General features: G+C 32.7%; 1 protein-coding gene across 2 annotated transcripts; it reads right to left on the reverse strand.

Annotated features, from left to right (window-relative positions):
* Positions 1–14,300: 14,300 nt before the first annotated feature.
* On the reverse strand, positions 14,301–21,167 carry LOC120088295 (glutathione S-transferase 2-like). Of its 2 annotated transcripts, XM_039045494.2 has the most exons (9): positions 20,978–21,167; positions 20,837–20,893; positions 18,922–19,007; positions 17,494–17,565; positions 16,426–16,479; positions 16,188–16,263; positions 15,829–15,890; positions 15,062–15,121; positions 14,301–14,687 (listed from the first exon to the last, which is right to left on the reverse strand). In XM_039045494.2, exons 1-9 carry the CDS (start codon positions 21,063–21,065, stop codon positions 14,577–14,579), a joined length of 666 nt encoding a protein of 221 aa, XP_038901422.1. In that variant the 5' UTR covers positions 21,066–21,167; the 3' UTR covers positions 14,301–14,576. The 2 variants fall into 2 exon arrangements, with proteins under 2 accessions (XP_038901422.1, XP_038901421.1); XM_039045493.2 differs by having other exon boundaries at positions 20,837–21,153.
* Positions 21,168–21,781: the final 614 nt, after the last annotated feature.

A 21,781-nucleotide genomic window follows, 5' to 3' on the forward strand; every position in this document is an offset into this window, starting at 1 on the left:
GAAGGAAATAAATATTCGAATGTGATTCAAATATAGTTTTTATGGATGGGATTCATAGTTGTTAAATTTAATATAAATTTCTATTTAAAAGAGAAAAGAAACTATAGTTTATATTGTATGTGATACAATATTAAAACTATAGGTTATATGTTATATTTGATATGACATATAATTTAGTACGTATATATATATATATATAATATGATAAGTTAGTTATCATATTTATATTTATATTATTATTACTATAATAATAAGGGAGGGAGTTACAACTCCCTTCCCCTTATTTTCTCTCCACCCACGTAGGTGATAGGTGGTTATTTTTGGCAAGTAGAAAAGAAAAAAATTCTTCTTCTTCTTGCTAAGGCTGTTGGACAATTTTGACAGTAAAAGAGAAATAATAGAAGAGTTCTATGTGTTTGAGTTTTTTAGAGAGTTCTCAATCTTTCCTCCTAAATATTAAGTTTTCCCTCATATCCAAAATAGCCAAAGCCCACCGCTCCTGGGTTCTCACCCTGAGAATACCAAGGAAACATTCGTGGTAGTGTTCAATCTTGTTCAAGGTTAATCTTGAAGAAAGTCTTCAAGTTGTTCGTGAACTGTTCGAGGAAAAACGTGAAGAAAGGTCTTTAAAGGTGAGATTTCTTGAAATTTTTTCTAAAGCTTGTTGTAATTTATAATTTACATGCATATCTTGTTACTTGTTTACTGTAAAATTCTGTATTCAATGAAAATGAAATTTGGTCGATCCGCTTCCGCTTAAGGTTCTCTCCCTCAAAAAGTTCCTTCACAACATCCAAATATTATTGTGGAAAATTTTCTCTGGGCCTCTGTACTCTCCAACACCCCTTAACGAGGTTACTCTCGTGGTAGTGTTCGAGATCGCTCAAGGAGTGTTTCGTGATTAAGACCGTTTGGAGATCCGTTCGTGGGAATCTTGGAGAGGCTTGTTTGTGATATTAGGGAATTTATAAAGGCAAAAATCTTTCTAATCCTTTCCCTAAAAGCATGCTAATATACTTGTTTATTTATTTTGTTTAGTATAATGGTTTTGTTTAATATAAAACCGAATCCTGGGATGCAAGGCATTCATAACGAAACAATTCCACTGTGGGAATCTGATTCCCTTCAAAGATGTGAGTGTTTAAAATAAAATAAAATGAGGTATTTTTTTATGAAATATAATTGAAGGGATCAAATCTCAGTGTAGAAGCAAGTGATCGCCTTTGTGTCAGTGAACTTGTTTTTGGAAAGCAACTTAAAAACAGAGGAATTACAAAACGACAAGGATAAACGTCCTAAGCATGTTGTTCTAAATGAAAAGGGAAGAACAGAAACTTATCCTTAAAGACTTCTCTTCGTGGTGTTTTCTAGATGAAAAGGGAAGAACAAAAACTTATCCTTAAAGACTTCTCTTCATGGTGTTTCCTCTCCAAGTCACAGACGATATGAGTTCTTCCCACGAACTCAACTATAGAAAATCTTCCCTCAAACAAGATAGTACAGTGATTGAGCTTCATTCGACACCACCACTCAGAGTCTTTGCTATTTTCCGGACAAGAGACAAGATGGATATGTGGGCTCTAAAACATTTTTGGCAGAGGGAATACAGAGAAAATTGAGAGAGATTGAGAGAGAACTTTTCTCTTAAATTTTCACGTAGAGTCATTTCTCTTCTTCTCTGGATATTCAAAACAGAAAAACCAATTCCATAGACCGGGGAAGGAAGGAGTTAATTAACTCCCACATGAAAAATAACTCCCAAGGGAGTTACTAATGTTATATAAAAATAATATTTGATATTATATAATTAATTAACTAACCATTAGTTAATTAACTATATACTATGTATTTTAATCTCATTAAAATGTAATTCTCTCTTATAACCTATAGTTTTAATATGAATCTCATTCATATTAATTTTAACCTATAGTATTTATATGAATCATATTCATATATTATATAGTATTATAAATCATATTTATAATTAACTATAATGTATCAATATACATTATATTAATTTGAACCTTATTTAAATATTTATCTCTCTTATTAATTATGAATCATATTCATAATAAAATTTAATATATCAATATACATTATATTAATTCTCTTATCCATTAATTATAAATGATATTAATAATTAACTATAATGTATCAATATACACTATACTTTATATTAATCATATTAATATAAAATTTTCCTTAAATAATTTGAACAATTCAAATTATTTAAAAAACAATTATCTCTCATTTTATCCTTTGTGAACTAGCAAGGGGACCTCATGAACCTACGAATTAGAAGCTCCAATTTTATAAGATTAATTAATTAACCAACATTCATTGACTACTGGTCATTCCACTAAAGACCGACAATTGCACTCTTCATACCATAAATATATTTCTATGTTCACGGATATAACCAACCAACAGTAAGTCGACCCTTCACGAATTGCTCATAACTACAGCTAGGTCAAATTACCGTTTGCTCTTGTAATTACATCTAACTCTTAAATATCACTGATCTCTCTAATGAACAATTATTTATAGTCCAACTATACTAGTCCTCTCTCTTGCTAGTGAGAGGGTGAGTGCCCTCATTATTCAAGACCCAGAATTAGCCTTTAAGGGAGCAATTCATCTACTTTCCTTTCCCTATGACCGGAAAGGAACGAATTCCCTCTTGTGTAAATATGTTCTGAGCTCCTCATTCAAACAATCCCCAAAATGGTAGACATATTGAGTCGGCGAACGTGGCCACTCTCACCCATACAAATCAAAGGATTGCTTTTATAGACAGGAGTTCACAACTCATTCAGGATTAAGGTCAAGTTACCTATGGTCATCTTAGTAAAATGTAAGCCTTTTCAAGTAACGGTGTTATAAAGAAAAACTAATCATTTTGCGGTCTGATCTTTTACAAACTATTTGTAAAGGATACCTCCACTCACATGTCTCCATATGAACGATTAGGATCAAATTGTTTGTTACAACTATTGTAACAATTACAAATTGGACCAAATTTGTAGTGTTACCAAGATAAGGTACCCAACCTCATCCATATACCATAAACCATTTAGGTTATTACTTAAACATGATTCATTTGTATTCTAACCACTAATGGTAAGCACAAACACACGCGTCAAATTATAAAATAGTAAAACGGTTAAGAGACCAGGTATCATTCTCTGAGGAATTTGTTTGACTTTTTTAGCTATTTAGAGATTCTTCTAATTTTATTTAGGGGACCAGATTGTGATGCGAACCTAACTAATCTAATTCTAAAAAAAGTAAGAAAAGATAAAACTGGGGTGAAACTAGATAAAGACACGTCCTAGGGTATAATTTCGTTAAATGGATTAACCAAATTAATTATTTTGACCTTAGATTGATTCATGCAAATTACAGATCTAGGAGTCTTTTATCCAGGTATCCTCTCTCGAGCTCAACCCTTTCTAATGACGAACCATCAACCCGAATCTCTTTTATCGCTTGACTAGCCACAACATTAAGTTCTTTCGTCGACAATCTCTATTAATCTCATATCACTCTCGTGCATACTCGATTAACAGTTTAACATGCTAGATCCAACTCGACACCTTCTGTCTCGAGACAGACATTAAGTAAAGAACATTCAATTAGTGATCAGTTAATCAAAAGCATTAAGAACAAATATGCTAAAATAATTATACATAAATTCAATCCAAGAAGTAACCAAATCAGTTTTTGCAATCCATAAAACTAGATCAACACCCTAGAAACACAAATCAGTCACTCATGGTTACAACACAAACATAAACCATTCATGAGGTTTCCAAACACAAAGGACGGAAAATAAAATAGGGAAGAAACTGCAAGCTGTGTTCTTGACTCTCGTCCTCGAATCTGGATTGTAAACTAACGATCTTTTCAAATCTTCGATCTTTTGAAGCTCCGAGATGCCGCCTCTGTCCAGAATTACACTCCCTAGGGAGGCCTCACCGAAATATTGCTTTATGCTCTCAAAATAGCCCTAAAAGTGCCTCCATTAGCCTCCACGAATGAAATCAGCCATAAACTGCTTATATAGGCAGCAATCGCAGCATTGCAACGCTTCAGGGTAGCCTTGCAACGCTAACGTGAAATCATCTATAGTGTGCCTCTTCTAATTGTAGCATCACAGCGTTGCGCTGTTGCCCTGTTTCCATGAGCTCTCTGTCTTGCATTGCTCTGCTTCCGAATTCCGCATTTTCTTTCCTTTTTCTCTTTGATCATCACCCTAGGTCAATATTTGACCTTCTTGGGAGTATTTTGGTCATTAATCTTCAAAAATTGCTTGTTCTCATTTAATTGCTCGATTTCCTACAATCAAACAATAAAAGCATCAAAGATCTCAAATTAAGCATAAAACTAACTAAATTCTAAGCCTAGAAAACACATTTTTTTATGTGTTTCAACCACATACATGTTTAAGTTACGTTAAATGACCTTGGATCTTGTTTTTTGGATTGAGTTATACAATTCTGAATGTCAAATAAAATAATTCCTTATTTTATTAAATAAATGAACTTCGTTTTATACATTACAAACCACGAGATTTAGAGCATAATCCCTAGCAATAATAAGATGAGGTATTTATTTTTTTTCATTTTCTTTTTATAAAAAAAATTATTTTTGATGAAATATAAGAAAAGAGAGACCAACACACAGTTTACGTGGAAACCCTAGAACAGGGAGAAAAACCACGATACAAAACTTTTTCTTATTATTTAATTTGATACACTGAATACAAGAGAACAGGGTGAATAAATAGACAGTAGAAAGCCCTATGGTAGAAGATAATTACAATAATACCCCTAGGGAAAAAACCCTACTTTCAACACTCCCCCTCAAGTTGATGCATAAATATCAATAAGACCCAACTTGCTAATACAGTAGTCAAAATTTGGTCTAAGTAACCCCTTGGTGAGAACATCTGCCACTTGTTAACTTAAGGGAATATAGGGGATGCAAACGCTCCCTTATCCAGTCTTTCTTTAATGAAGTGTCTGTCGATCTCTACATGTTTGGTTCTGTCGATTTTTACATGTTTAGTTATGTCATACTGGACTGGATTGTTTGCAATTCTTATTGCTACTTTATTATCACAAAACAACTTCATTGGAAACTCACTATCTTGGTAAAGATCAGACAACACCTTCTTCAACCAGATTTCTTCACATATCTCTAAGCTCATCGCCCTGTACTCAGCTTCAGCGCTACTCCTAGCCACCACTCCCTGGTTCTTACTTTGCCAGGTGACAAGGTTATCCAGACAAAGGTGCAATACCCAGAAATTGACTTTCTATCAATGACAGAGTCTGCCCAATCAGAATCGGTAAATGCTTTAATAGTCATTTTTTCAAACTTCCTGAACATCAGATCCTTACCAGGAGTCCTCTTCAAGTACCGAAGAATATGCTCAACCGCAGCCATATGCTTCTCATAGGGAGCTTGCATAAATTGGCTTACCACACTTACTGCATATGAAATATTTGGTTTTGTATGGGACAGGTCGATCAACTTTCCAACCCTCTGATATCTTTCCTTATTAACATGAACTTTGTTGTTTATAATACCAAGTTTTGCATTATACTCCACGGGTGTGTCCGCGGGTTTACACCCAGTCATACCTATTTCTTTGAGTAAGTCCAGTGTATATTTCTGTTGCGATACTAAAATACCTTCTCTTGATCGAGCCATTTCCATTCCAAGGAAGTATCTCAGCTTATCAAGGTCTTTAATCTCAAATTCTCTAGCCATTCTTGTTTTGATCCTTGTAATTTCACCCTCATCATCGCCAAACAGAACAATATCATCAACATACATTATGAGGACTGCAATCTTCTCGGAGTCGGACCTTTTCGTAAACAGTGTATGATCTGAGTGCCCTTGTTTGTATCCCTGTGCTTTAACAAATGTGGTGAACCTATCAAACCAAGCCCTTAGAGACTGTTTCAGCCCATATAATGACTTTCTCAGTCTACAAACCCTGTGCTTGAACTGACCCTCGAATCCATGAGGAGGGCTCATATAGACTTCCTCTTCAAGTTCTCCATTCAGGAATGCATTTTTAACATCTAACTGGCAAAGTGGCCAATCTTTGTTTACAGCAATCTACAGCAAAACCCGAATAGTGTTGAGTTTGGCCACATGAGAGAATGTTTCAGAGTAATCAACTCCGTAGGTCTGGGTGAAACCTTTAGCAACCAGTCTGGCATCATATCGGTCAATTGTTCCATCTAATTTGTATTTTTTGATGAACACCAATTTGCATCTAACTGTCTTGTGCCCTTCAGGTAAAAACATCTGTTCCCACATCCCATTTTTCTCAAGAGCCCTCATTTCTTCCATAAGAGTCGTTTTCCATTCAAAACTCTCCATTGCTTCACGAATACTGCTTGGGACCATGATAGTGTCCAAGCTAGTAGTGAGAGCTTTAAATTCGGGAGACAGATTGTTATATGTCATGTAGCTGTGCATAAAGTACTTCGCACATGAATGAGTACCTTTCCTCAGTGCTATTGGAAGGTCGAGAGAGGCATCATGATTTTCTAACTCTCTAGGTTTCTTAGCATGATTGGTCATCTGTATATTGAGGATTTCAGTAGAATCTTCCACTTCCTTATCAAAAACTAGCATTTTTCCTTTACTGCTATCATTCTTAGTTGTCTCCTCATCTGTCACATTTTCAGTATTGTCACCTCCTTCATATCTTCCCTGCACTTGTCAGTCTCCATATATATATCAACATCATTAGTTTCAGGAATACACGTACCTGGACCAGATGCTGGACCGGAGCCGGCTGTTCAACAGGTGGCATCCCTTCTTTTCTAAGATTCTTCCTATAGTAGGTTATCCATGAAATCTGGGTGGTAGGGAGGACAACACAGGCTTTTTCAGAACTAGGAGAAGAAATCGGGGCAGATTCCCCTAAAGGGATATCATAAAAGGACCAGTTAGGCTTTTCACTCAAGCTCTCCCCCTGAAGATGACTAACGAGGAAGAAGGGCTGATCTTCAATGAAAGTAATGTCTATGGAGACAAAGTACTTATGAGAGGAAGGATGGTAGAATTTATAACCACGTTGGTGGAGAGGATACCCAACAAAAACACATTTCTGAGCACGAGGGGTGAATTTTGTGCGATTTAGGCCATGAGAGTGGACAAACGCGACATAGTCGAAGACACAGAGGGGTACATTAGAAATCAGAAGAGTAGTTGGAAATGATTCTTTGAATAGGTCCAAGGGATTATGAAAGTCAAGGACACGAAAGGACATGCGATTAATGAGGTGAGCAATAGTAAGAATGGCATCTCCCCACAGATAGGACGGAAGAGTGGTAAACAACATTAAGGACCGAGTAGCTTCCACCAGATGACGATTTTTATGCTCGGCTACTCCATTCTGTTGGGGAGTATAATCATACGAGCTCTGGTGGACAATCCCCTTAGACATAAGAAAGTCATGGAAAGAGGTGTTAAAGAACTCTCTTCCATTATCACTCCTAAAAAATCTCAATCTTTGCATGGAACTGGGTTTCAACCATGGTATAAAATTGTTGAAAGATGGAAGACACCTCAGACTTATCAGTAAGTAAGAACACCCAAGTGAGGTGTGTATGGTCGTCTATGAAGGTGACGAACCAACGTTTACCAGTAGAGGTAGTAGTAGGTGAGGGTCCCCAGACATCACTATGAATGAGGGAGAAAGGACTGGACGCCTTATAAGGTTGAGAAAAAAAATTTGTTTGGCAAGAATATATACATCACAATTTAAAGACACTATATTAATATTGTGGAAACAAATATTTCATACGTTGAAAGTTTTGATGTCCTAAACGATAATGCCATAACATAAACTCATTTTTAGAAGTAGAAAAATTTAAAGATATAAAGCTAGTTTTATGATCCTCCCTAGAAGAAGCATCGTCAGAAAGGAAGTAGAGCCCCCTATCGTGTCGGGCAGTATCAATCATCATTCCCGACTTTTGATCCTAAAACACAATAGAATCTAGTGAGAAAATGGCCTTACAATTTAGATCTCTTGTAATTTTACTGACCGATAAAAGATTATATGAGATTTTTAGGCACATGAAGTGTATCACGTAGTACTAAACTATCAAAAGGAGAGGTATTACCTTTCCCTACATCCGGGGCAAAAGACCCGTCTGCTATTTTAATACGCTTATTTCCCACACTTGGACAATATGAAACAAATAATTCTAAAGAACTGGTGAGATGATCTGTGGCCCCTGAATCTACAATCCAGGGTTTCTTGCCATTAATGGTAATAAGGCCAAAAGATGGAAATGTACCTGATTGTGCAATGACACTCACCCCAACAGCCTCCAATTGGTCTTATTATCGGCTGAGGGCTGATGCTGTGTATTCTCATTAATTGGGTCACTTATGAGTGCACGCCCAGAGTTTGATTTGTCATGTGACTGTCGTCGCCTACTGTTTGGGGACCTGCCATACAGCTTCCAACATCGGTCCTTCGTATGCCACGACTTTTTACAATGCTCACAGACAGGTGTGGGCTTTTTATCACTATCGGCACTAGAAGCCTTTGTAACAAAGGCTGATGCATCAGTTGAAACAACTACAGAATTGTTCATAACATGTGACCGATCCTCTTCCAGTCGAACCTCTAAACAAACCTCTCTGAGAGAGGGAGTAAGTCGTTGACCCAATATGCGACTCCGAGCACTGTCAAATTTTGGATTCAGTCAAGCCAAAAACGCATACACCCGATCTGCCTCTTCAAGTTTCAAGTAATGGGCCCCATCTTGTGCGCAGTTCCCGATAACCTCTCGGCAAAGGTCCATCTCTTTCCAATACACTGATAATTTATTAAAGTAGGAAGTACCATCCATGGTCCCTTGTTTGCACTCATGGACCTGTTTGTGTAACGTGTACAACCAAGATGCGTTCTGTTGCTTTGAGTACAGATCCCTGGCTGCCTCTCAGATATCTCTAGCAGTTTCTGCATACACTAAGGGTCGGCCAATCTGTGGCTCCATAATATTGATGAGGACAGAACATAATAGAGAATCCTCCCCTTTCTAGATTTTTTTTAAGGATCGTCTAGGATAGGTTTCAAAATTTCTCCTGTCAAATACCCAAATTTGTGCCTTTCTTCTAGGGCCATTTTGATCGACTGGGACCAGGAGAAATAATTCTTCCCATTCAGTTTTTCTCCTACCAGAAATCCTGCAATATTTTTCATTGAATTAGTTAAGTAAGTTGTATTGGGTAAAATAGAGAACGAATTTACCAGATTCTCTATGGTGACTAATTGAGGGTTTGGGTCAAAGGCCGTTTCCAAATCTGAAATCTGCATTTGAAGATAGGCCAATTTGCGTCAAACATCGTCAGGGTACTGGGCCGAACCACATGATTTGGTGCGGCTGGAAAAAAGCCTTCGACCGGTGGCTGGTTGTGAGAGGAACCAGCTGGGTATGTTGGAATCGAGACGTCGGCCGAAGAGAACACGATCGGAGTCTGTGACGCTTGGAAAGGCTGCAACGGTGTCGGGTCGATAGCTCGGATCCACGCCTGGGAAAAACGCAGTTGGACAGAGGCAGATGCGATCGGCTGCATCAGTTCCTCTCCTCGGGTCGGCTCCCGAAGCGGTTGCGGCTGGGCAAAGAAAGGAGTGGCCGACGACTCATGCAGCATGGTCGGCACGAACGAGGGTTGTTGTGGCCCGATCTCACGATTCTGTCCTTCGAAGGAACCCTCGATCGACATCGACGGCGCCCCCTGCGCCGGCTAGACGACGACTATGGTGGTTGGAAGAAGTTGCAGTAGGGTAGATTGGAGGTATTCTTTTATAGCTTTCATGTCCATGATTGGAGCTTCGTCTGTAGAAGATGTCTGTGGTTGGTTCTCGTCAATGAAAACTAGGGTTTCGTTGCCATGCTCTGATACCATGATGAAATATAAGAACAGAGAGAAAAACCACGATACAAACCTTTTTCTTATTATTTTTAATTTGGTACACTGAATACAAGAGAATAGGTCGAATAAATAGACAGTAGAGAGCCATAGGGTAGAAGACAATTACAATAACACCCCTAGGAAAAAAACCCTACTTTCAACAATTTTAAATGTTATTGGAAAGAAAGAAAATTAATGTACCGAGATTCCAAGTACATAGATATGGTTTTATGGTCTACAATTTGTTTTATGTGTTTGTAAGACTTTTGTACCAAGTACAAGAGAAAAATAGTCTCATGGGATCTTAGACCTTTGTAGTGTTGGTTAAAAGAAACTAGGAAGACTTTGGTGGTGGAACTCAACTTTAGCACATGAATCTTTTTCCCAAAACAAAAGCACAAGTATGGACGATAAAAAAAAGTTGGAGAATGATTTAGTAAATATTTGTTGTGGATGTTGAAGGGATTGAATTCTAGTGTAGTAGCGAGTGATCACCTTTGTGTCAGTGAATTCGTGTTTGGAAAGGACTTAAAAACAGAGAAAACACATAATGATAAACATTATTCTAAGCATACTACTGAGAGTCAAAGAAGAGAACACGAGAAACTTACCCTTGAAGATTCCTCTTCGGGTGTTTGCTCACCAAGTCATGAACGACAGGATCTCTTCCCACAAACTCAACGTACATAAAATCTTCCCTCGAACAAGACAGTACAGTGATTGAGCTTTCTTTGACGTCACCACTCGGAGCCTTTGCTATTCTCCAGACAAGACCTTTTTTGTAGAAGGAATACAAAGAAAATTGAGAAAGATTGAGAGAATTTTTTTCTCTTGAATTTTCATGTTGAGTCCCCCTTTTCTTCTCTATATCTTCAATACAAAAAAAACCATTCCACATAAGGAGAGGGAGGAATGAGTATTTTTTCTCTTGAATTTTCACGTTGAGTCCCCTTTTTCTTCTCTGTATCTTCGATACAAAAAAAACCATTCCACGTAAGGAGAGGGAGGAATGAGTTAATTAACTCCCACATGAAAAACCACCACTATAACTCCCAAGAGGGTTATTAATATTATATAAAAAAAATATTTGATATTATATAATTAATTAACTAACCCTTAGTTAATTAACTATATAATATGTACTTTAATCACATTAAAATGCAATTCTCTCTTATAATCTTTAGTTTTAATATGAATCTCTTTCATATTAACTTTAACCTATAGTATCTATATGAATCATATTCATATGTTATATAATGTTATAAATCATATCTATAATTAACTATATTATAACAACATACACTATAGTAATTTGAATCTTATTCAAATGTTTATCTGTCTTATTAATTATGAATCATATTTATAATGAACTATAATGTATCAATATACATTATATTAATTCCCTTTTCCATTAACTATAAATCACATTTATAATTAACAATAATGTATCGATATATTTTATATTTTATATTAATCATATTAATATAAAATTTTCCTTAAATAATTTGAACAATTCAAATTATTCTAAAAACAATTATCTTTTGTTTTGCTTTTGTGAGCTAGCAAAGGGACCTTATGAACCTACGGATTAGAAGCTCTAATGATACGAGATTAATTAATTGAACTTTTAATTAACTAACCAACATTTATTAATTGTCAGCCACTCCACTAAAGACCGACAGCTACACTCTTCGCACTATAGATATATTTATGTGTCCATGGATATAACCAATCAATAGTAAGTTGATCCTTCACGAATTGCTCATAACTATAGCTAGGTCAAGTTACCGTTTTACCCCTATAGTTATATCTAACTCCTTAAGTACACTTATCCCTCTAATGAACAATTAGTTATAGTCCAACTATAACTACTCCCCTCTCTAGCTAGTGAGAGGGTGAGGGTCCTCATTGTTAAAGACCTGCGAAATTAACCATTAAGGGAAGAATTCATCTACTTTCCTTATGACCGGAAATGAGTGAATTTCATCATGTGTAGTTGTGTTTCTAGCTCCTCACTCAGACAAATCACCAAAATGGTAGACATATTGAGCCGCGACCTGACCACTCTCACCCATACCGATCAAAGGATTGCACTTATAGGCAGGAGTTCACAACTCACTCAAGATTAAGGTCAAGTTACCTATGGTCATCCTAGTAAGATGTAAGTCTTTTCAAGTAACGACATTATAAAGAAAGACTAATCATTTTATGGTCCGGTCTTTTACAAACTCTTTGAATAGAATACCCCTACTCATATGTCTCCACATCAACGATTAGGATCAAATCGTTCGTAACACTTTACAACTATTATAACAATTACAATACGTGGGTCGTACCCATAATGTTATCAGGGTAAGAAACCAAATCTAATCCATATACCATAAAACATTTAGGTTATTACTTAAATATGATTTACTTGTATGTCAACCACATATATTTTTAAGTTACATTAAATAACCTGGGATCTTGTTTATTGAATTGAGTTATACAATTCTAAATGTCAAAAAAAAAAAAAAAAACTCCTTATGTTTTTAAATAAATGAATTTCATTTTTACATTACAAACTACAAGATTTAGGGCACAATCCCCAACAATCTCTCATTCTAAAGCTAGTGAGATGTACATGATCATACATTATAAACCATGAGATTTAGGGCACAATCCCCAGCCCACTTGTTACACAAGCAAAACTTTATTTTCTTTTAAACTTTTGTTTTGTGAGCCCAAGTTGTTGGGTTATATGTTTAGCCCAATTGCGGCTAATTTTGTATTGACCCATCTTGAAAGCCTTAAGTTTTCTTTTATGTGATATGGATATGACCTAAGGAGGAGAAGAGTGAAAAAAAATACATAAAATGGAGAGAAACGGAGGGAGAGCAATGTGGTTCAATTTTTTAGGGACAACATCCACAAAGTTATCGATTGCCAGAATTTCAACAATTGGATTGTGCTGAATTTAGGTCAGCTTGTTGGGGACACATAGGATCTCGTTTTGAATGGTTGGAGCATTGTTTTGAGCTTTGATTTGTCCGTAGTTGCTGTTGAGTAGGATCTTTAAAACTATGTGATATTTTTCATTCTTTTATCTCTTAAGCGTTGATCTCTTATGTATGAAAGTATTGGTGGGTTGTGAATCTTTGTACGACTTATTTGAGTTATTTTTTCCTCAATTTTATCATAATAAGAGAATGTGACAAGGATTGACTCCTCACAAGTCCCATAGTTTTTACTCTTCATATCAAAGGGGTTTTCTACGTATAATTTGTGTGTATTATTTGCTTTTAGTTTTCCAAAATTTTATGGTTTATTGTTGTCCACTATTGGTTGATTGTTTGGTGATTATTTGGTGATTAATTTGTGGTGTATTGGAGTACTATTATTTGGCTGATTGTCTTGAAGCTCTTCCTAGTGGGTTATTAATATATTATTTGGGTCATATCAACTTCTTTCTTGGATTTGCAGAGGAGTTAGAGGAAACAATCTTTTAGGTAGAATAGTTTACCAAGGATAGATGTCAAAGAGCCTTTGAACATAACTTTTTGACGAACTTTCCAATCATCTGTAGCTTCACTATTAATAGTTATAAGGTTGTTGGTTTGTTACATATTTGTAGCCTTGTTTTAGTGGGTTGTTGAAGATTTTATAGATTTTACGTATATGTTTTTTGAGTAGTTTTATGTGTTGTATTTTACCTATCTGAGATACAGAATACAGAAATATACAAAATAATTTTATATGATATCAGAGCCAAACATCTAGGTTGTGTGTAATCTACCTCTACTGCTCACTCACATTATTCTTCATTGTGACAATCGTAGTACTATTTAGATTTCTCATAATGATGTTTTTCATGAACGGGCAAAGCATATCAAAACTGACTGTCACTTTGTTCGTCATTCACTTCAAAGCTCCACCCTGCGCCTTCAAGTAAACGACTGAACAACCGATTGATATCTTCACTAAAGTGCTCTCTCCTGCACGCTTTGGTCAGTTATCTTGTAAACTCAAGTTGGTCTCTACTCTACCACCTTGAGTTTGAGGGGGAGATGTTAATAATTATAGGGTTGTTGGTTTATTACGTGTCTGTAGGCTTGTTTTAGTGGTTTGTTGAAGATTTTAAGTATCTATTTTTGGGTAGTTTTATGTGTATAAATACATTTTATTTTACCTATTTGAGATATAGAATATAGAAATATACAAAATACTAAACTTCAGGAACCGAGTTTTGAAGATCCTTATAGACTCGTTCGTAACCATGCCAAATGAGCCACATGGTTTATTTCAGGGCTAAAAAGTAACATAAAGATTGTCTCGAGTAAGTTTTATTTCCTTGAAAATAGTTAGCTAATTTATGTCGAGTTTTATTAAATGAGTATGAGACTTAATTGGATAAAAGTTGTTTTCTTAGACACACAGCTACGAAGGAAGACATCATAGTTGCCCCTCCTACAAGAACAATAAAAAGTGCAATAGAGTGCACAAAATATTAACCACACTAGACAAATCCCATCATCAAGTATACCCTAAGCTTGCAAAAAGAACAACAAACCAAAAAAGTTCAAATGATCATCCAAAATGGAAAATTCTACAAATTCATTAAAAAACCATTGTTAAATTTAGCAAGAGTTTTGAGCAGGAGCATCGGTTTGGTTCTCTGGAGCTGCATCTTGAAATGCTGATACCTCCTTGTATTCCTCATACAACCTTGATAGAAGTGGAAACTTGGACTGCACAGTTTATTGAGGATGAAAAATTGGTTAGCAACGTCGGTAAAAATTTATCAGTCAGTTTGGAATGACTTTCTAAGTATAAAGAAAAAAGTATTTTTATAAAAGTATCTCATTTCAAAATTTGGTGTTAAAATGATTACGTACTTGATAGTTAATATACTTTAATTGGATGTCGACATAAACATAATTCAATGGATATGGATTTGTACTATTAACTTCAACCTCAAGGTCCAAGAGGTTCGATTTCTCATCCACATATTATCAAAAAAAAAAATATTCCAATTGGACTTGATTTGTATTTATATATGAGTATACCCAAATTTACTATAATTCAGCACATGAAAAAAAGAATTAAGAGAACCAAATAATACCATGTCAACATTGAATGTTTCAATGGCACGGTGAAGTTGAGGTGCCAAAAACAAGTCTGCCTGCAAACAATAAGAAACAATTGATCATCTAATGCCAAAGAAGTTTCAAACATGTAAAGAAAACTCTACATAAGTAAGGGACATTCACGCTTCGGTTCAGTTTAGGTGTCAAATCAAACCGACTCAAACTCCTTCCACTTGGTTTGGTTTATCTATATATGACCAACGTTTTAGTAAAAATCAAATTTTTTTGTTTGATTTGATTTTGTCAATTATTTCAATTTGGTCAGATTTAATGTTCACCCAAATATAAATTTTTCTTTCTAGACCTAAGTAAGATGCAAATCTATGCTCCCAAATGCTCTAGGTTTTATTTATCAACTTTTACAAAAATTTACCAGTAAATAGTACAATAAAAATTTGGGTTCAACTATTATATGTTTAATCATTACACTTTCAATTTTATACCTAGGTCTCTCAGCTTTCAATTTTATGTACTCTTTATTATGTTTTTATCTATTCAACATTTCTTTTAAATTTAACTAACCTATTTCAACATATAATTCAATTTTATATACTAAAAGTTATGCCCAAAGTTGAAAATATATCATAATAATGTAAAGATTAGTGGAGATTCGGTCGTTCTTAAACTATATCTAATAGATCGATTACTTTTGAAAAGACAGTGAATCAAGAAACGATCAAACTTATCATTATTTAACCAATTATCTTAGACATAAAATTGCTCAAAGAGTATTGATACTGACCAGATAAATTTCATCTCCAGTAGCATATTTTTCAGCATGAACTGTTAGCAATTTTTCGAGTGCTGTAACAACCCACGTAAAATGGCGGAAATTAGATAATAAAAAACCAAACACCTTTTCGAAAAAAAATATATAAATTTAAGAGTTGATAGGTGGGTAATTGAAGCTCAATATGATTATCTAATTTAATTAGTGTTAAATCACCGATTAACCAAATATTTAAGTTGATGTGTTATGATAATTTGATTATATCAATACTTTAACCGGTAGTTTAAATCATATATGCAATGCATTTTAGTGTAATGGGAGTATGATTGAAATAGTTAAGGTTTAAAAGCACTTAATAAACTTAAACTTACCTAAAAAACCTTTTCCAATTATCATGTGAACCCAAGAAAGTTTCTCCACTACACCACATTTTTCCTCAATGTATTTCTATAAATTCAAAAAACAATTATGAAATTAAAAAAAAACAAGTAAAAATGTCAAACATTATTTTATCTATGCAAAAAGTGACAGAAAAAATAATAATTAAAGGGCATAATTAAGTTCAACAAAATTCCAAAAATATTGCATATTGTTTAATTAATCACTCACCTCAACAATTAAATTTTGAAGAGGTTGTATGCTTGAAGAAACAATATTTGCAGCCTGTGGACAAAATAAATAAATAAATAAATAAAAAGAAAAAAAAAATCTTACCTACAACACATAGGAATTTAATAAATTTCAGTAACACTTGCAAAGCGTTTATTTATATTAAAGTAGTCTATCTTTTTATTAAGAGAGTGGAATCTCCTTATTTTATTTTTTTTTTATTGGATGGAATATCTGTTTGGACTTTATGGGCTCTGTTATTATATTAGATAATGTGAGGTTCCATTTTAAAACCAATTGGCAATTAGAGGAGTAGTCCATCTATATTATTAAGAGTGTGAAGTCGCTTGATTTTTCTAATGTGGGATCCTCAACATGTCTAAATGGTCTGTAATTTTTAAAAAGTATCTAACAGATCTATCAACTTTCAACTTTCAACTTTCAACTTTATGTTTAAGAAGTCTTTAAACTTTCAATTACATGTGAATTTTTTTTTAATCTTTTAAAAATTAATTAATCATTCTATTAGACATAAATTTGAATGTTATATCTCATACAACTATAAACTTTAAATTTAATGTCTAATATATACATTTGTTAATTGAAAAAAAAAGGGTCAAATAAATCAATGTCCAGTTATACACAATATTGAAACGTCAGAAACTTATAAGATGATTTTTTAATTTTAGGGACGAAATAGAAAGAAACCTATAATTTCTAAGGCTTTTAAACATTCTTTTTAGAGTTCAAAAACCAAATAAACATCATTTGAAAAGTTAAGGAATAAATTTGTACTATCTAACCAAAGAATTAGTAGCATTATCTAATTCGACGAGCCCTTCTTTTTCTGTACTTCTCGACAAAGGAGTGTAAGAATCTTGGTAATTATGATATCTTGACCAATTGAACTATGTTTTCATGTCTAATCTATTATCCCGAGAAGCTTATACATTTACAACTTTTTGAATCGGTTGGTTCTTTGTTGTTGTTTTACAAGAAAATATACCTCGATAATCATGTTTCGTATACATATTAGTCCCACACACAAATTTAACACATGAAAAATACCTGGAAATTAATAGCCCTTTTAACAAGATCACTAGGCAACAAAGGATGTTGAGGATACTTTTCCTCCAAATACTGTATGTTTACAACAAAAGCAAGTGATTAGACCACATTTATAGATAGCTAGGTTAATTAATAACAAAGTTTTGTTCATGAATTTTTATTGTTATATCTATAATAAGTCTTGTAATTTTAAAACGTGTCTAATAAATTTTTAAAATTTTGATTTAAGAGACTGATAATGAGTTAAAATTTTGTATTAAGTGTGTAGTAGATCCCCTTTTCAAATTGTTGCCTAATGGGTAAACAATTTTATCTAAAATTTTAGTCATTGTTTGATAAAATTTGGTTTTTGAAAATTTGTGATTGTTTTCTTACCATATCTTTATCGTAGTTTTAATCCTTTACAAGTAAACACAATTTGAATTCTTAACCCAATTCAAAACACAACAAGTTTTTGAAAACGGTGGCCAACACGTTTTATAATGATTTTGGTTTTACTTTTCTATTTATGAAATTTATGCTTATTTTCTTCCAATTTTTCATATTATGATTTTCATCTGTCTTAAAAGTACCATTTGAATTCTTAGTCAAATTCTAAAAACAAAGATAAGTTATCGAAAAACTTAATTATTATTATTATAAGTTAATTATAGGTCGAAGTAATGTTTATAAACTAAATATTTAAAATAAAAAAAAAATTAAAATTAAATAGATATCAAATGGGGTCTTAAATATCCTTAAAAAGAACGGGGTCTTAGATAGCTACTTATAAGTTATACAATTCAAAGTTGATGAGTTTATTAGACATTTTTCTACCACGGGGATCTACTAGATAATATACTAAAAAGTTTCAAGAATTATTTGTTACTAAACATTTTTTTTCTATAATTTAGACTAATTGAACTTGTTATAAATTAATATGGTGTCAAATATACTTTTAGTTCTAAGTTTGAGAGAAGTTTCTATTCAATTTCCAAATTTAAAAAATTGACAATTTCATCCCTATAAATTTTAGAAAATTGTTTTAAAAGGTCCTTAGAGTTAAATTGTCATTAGTGTTACAAATGAATGTTGACATAGGAGTTTGAGGGACTATATGACAGTTGCTTATATGTTAATTTTAAATAATCTGAGATTTAAATTAATTAAAAAGAGAAATGAAAGCACGAAACTTTAGGACGATAAAAATTCAAATTTCATAAGCAATGTCACACATTCATCCGTTAAACTCTAACGACAATAACGACAATTTAATTTTAAAGGCGTGATCTTAATTAAAACTATTTTTTGAAAAAAAAAATCAAGGACTTAACTGTCAATTTTCTAAATTGAGGGATCAAATAAAAATTTACTTATAATTTTAAAGACTAAAAGTGGATTTTACCATATAAATGTAATAGATAATTTGAAATTTATGAAAAGACCAACCATTATTATAGCAAAAGAGTCAGCGATAACAATATCCCCATCCACAAGAGTAGGTACAAAACCAACAGGATTGAGCTTTAGATAGTCTGAGCATTGCAAGAACAAAGTTAAAAAACAAAAACAATAAACAATAAAAAAAAAAAACAAAAAAAAACCAATGTGTATAATAGAGTTCAACTTTACGGAAAATGAAATATTAAACCTTTAAGCTTCGGTTAATAACTATTTTTTAGGTCTCGTTTGGTAACTATTTGATATTTTTTGTTTTTATTTTTAAAAATTAAGTCTATAAATACTACTTTCACTTTTAAATTTCTTCATTTGTTATCTACCTTTTATCAATTGTTATAAAAAAAAGCCAAAATTTGAAAACTAAGACCCACTTTGCCAACCATTTTTTTTTTGTTTTTGTTTTTGAAAATTAAGCCTATTTTCTCTACATTTCTTACGATGATTTACATATTTCTTAAGTATAATGGTTGAATTCTTAGCCAAATTTCAAAAACAAAAACAATTTTTTGAAAGCTACTTTTTTTAGTTTTCAAAATTTAATTTAGTTTTTAAACAATTGATGGATGGTAGATAACAAATGAAGAAATTTAGAGGTGAAAATAGTGTTCGTAGGTTTAATTTCAAAAACAAAAACAATAAACAAAATGGTTACTAAAGGGGCATAAAAAATTAACTTTTAAAAACTTGTTTTTGTTTTTAGAATTTGACTAAGAATTCAACCATTATATTTAAGAAAGATGCAAGTAAGAAATGGGGAGAAGATAGACTTAATTTTTAAATGTTTAGGAAAATTTGTTTTTGGTTTTCTGTTTTTAAAAAACAAAAAAAACCATATTAGTTACAGTTTTTGGTTTTCTGATTTTCTAAATCAAAAAACCAAAACATGTTTGATAATTATTGTTATTTTCTGTTTTAAAAAAATCAAAATAAATTTTTGATGACTTATTTAGTTAGATATATATATATATATATATAACTTTTTTGGAAAAAAGTTATATTAATAACACATTATCGACATTTGAAACGCATAAATTAATCACAAATGAAATGGAGAAAAATAAACAAAAATAAACATGTCGACAAAATAGAAGAAAATAACAATAATAACAATTTTAATTTATTAATATCTTTGAGAAAGACATAGCATTCCATTAATATTGGATAATTATCAAGAAAACTCACTCTCTCAAAAAGAGTTCGAATTTTGAAATTGTTTACTCATATTTTTCAACTATTTTAACTTTGAATAATAAAAAATGAAAATGGATGCTACGCTAAAGTATAAATAAAATAAAGATTTTTATTATAAAAGGAAAAATAAATAAAAAAAAATCGAGAATTGAACCCATGACCTTAGAGTTGAGATCAATTCTCCTTTTCATCTTAAAAAAAAAAAATGGTTTTAAGAAACTATTGCCCATAGGAGTTTATGGACGATAGAATCTACTTAAGGTAGAAGTTTACCAATGATAGAATCTATATATGATAAACTATATTTACAATTTTTTAAAAAAATATTGTTACACACTTAATTTCATAAAAAAAAAAAAATTTACTACTATGTTATGCTAAATAATAATCTTGAACTCCACCCACCATGGTAGAAGTAGAACATGGATTTTAAGAAACCGACCACATATATTTCTCACTCCATTCATCAATGTCATGATTTGTTCTTTTCTTTTAGTCTTTTCATCTTACTCTCCCCTTAAATCCACATAGTTCAACTAGTTTAATGCACATATCGAAAATTCAAAAATCAAAGATATGTTTGGATTGACTAGTATTTTTCAAAAAATTCATTTTTATTTAAACATAAATACACTTAAAAAGTTGAGTCCTAAATATGCAAATTCTACCGACGCACAAACTCGCGATTCCCAAACTATATATTATAACTTACCAGAAGTCAAATGCTCTCCATTCAAAATATCAACAGCTCTGTACTCAAAGTTTAGCCCTGAAAAGTAAGAAAAACGATGAACAAAATAAGAAAGAAATAAAGAAAAAGAAGAAGAGAAAAGGGAAAAAAATGAATAAAAACGTTTGATGTTGAGGGCAATTCGAACACGTTGGGCACAAGTGCTGGCCCAGAAAGAGTAGAGCTTCAATGGAGATCCTTCCACTGCCATACTCTCTTGTCCCTAACAACACAGAGATGTGAAGACTAAAATCAAAATTGAATTCTTCCAAATTACAATATCAGAGAATTAATTAATTTGTATAAATATATGGACCCATCTATCCATGACTTAAACCAACCACTGTCTCTTCAAGTCAATTATTGTGTGGATGTCCACGTTAGCGCTTACATCAACACTAACATCGACATTAATCATAAATACCTTTTAAATTGGAAAATTGTCAGAAATGATTCGTTTTAAGTTTTTACCTTACAAAATCATACAAAACTAGCATTTTTTTTCTTCTAAAACTTATAAAAATAGTTTTTTTAGGTCCATCCTGGACGAGATTGACCATAAGATTTTACTGAAAAATTCTTTTTTTTCAACTTATCAATTATTTGGGGGTTTCTCATATATTTCGCCAGATTATACACCGAGATTATGTGCATCTTGGTGCTAATCCTGGATAAAATAATATCGAGATTCTATATATTTGAATTTTCTCGATGAAATATTGAGCATAATTAACACCGAAATTCATATATTTGAATTTTCTTGATTGAATCTCGGGTATGATTAACATGGATATTCTATATATATCTCAAATTTTATCCTTTTTTGAAAAATTTGATCTTTCCCAAAATTTAAAAATGTTGAATCAATTTGAAAATTCTATTTTGATAGTTAGAAAAGTCATTTGGAATTTTAGAAATTCATGTAAT

The sequence above is a fragment of the Benincasa hispida genome, chromosome 10, assembly GCF_027475165.1.
Source record: "Benincasa hispida cultivar pf3 chromosome 10, pf3_genome.v1.1, whole genome shotgun sequence".
Taxonomy (NCBI): domain Eukaryota; kingdom Viridiplantae; phylum Streptophyta; class Magnoliopsida; order Cucurbitales; family Cucurbitaceae; genus Benincasa; species Benincasa hispida.

What these genes read in the sequence shown, in the direction of transcription:
- LOC120088295 (XM_039045493.2), bottom strand. Translation starts at nt 21,065, where the DNA reads ATGGCAGTGGAAGGATCTCCATTGAAGCTCTACTCTTTCTGGGCCAGC. An exon ending in ACTCTTTTGCTATAATAATG is followed by an intron (nt 17,566 to 18,921) that starts GTTGGTCTTTTC and finishes GTAAACATACAG; the next exon opens with TATTTGGAGGAAAAGTATCC. An exon ending in CTGGAGATGAAATTTATCTG is followed by an intron (nt 15,122 to 15,828) that starts GTCAGTATCAAT and finishes TATTGTTTGCAG; the next exon opens with GCAGACTTGTTTTTGGCACC.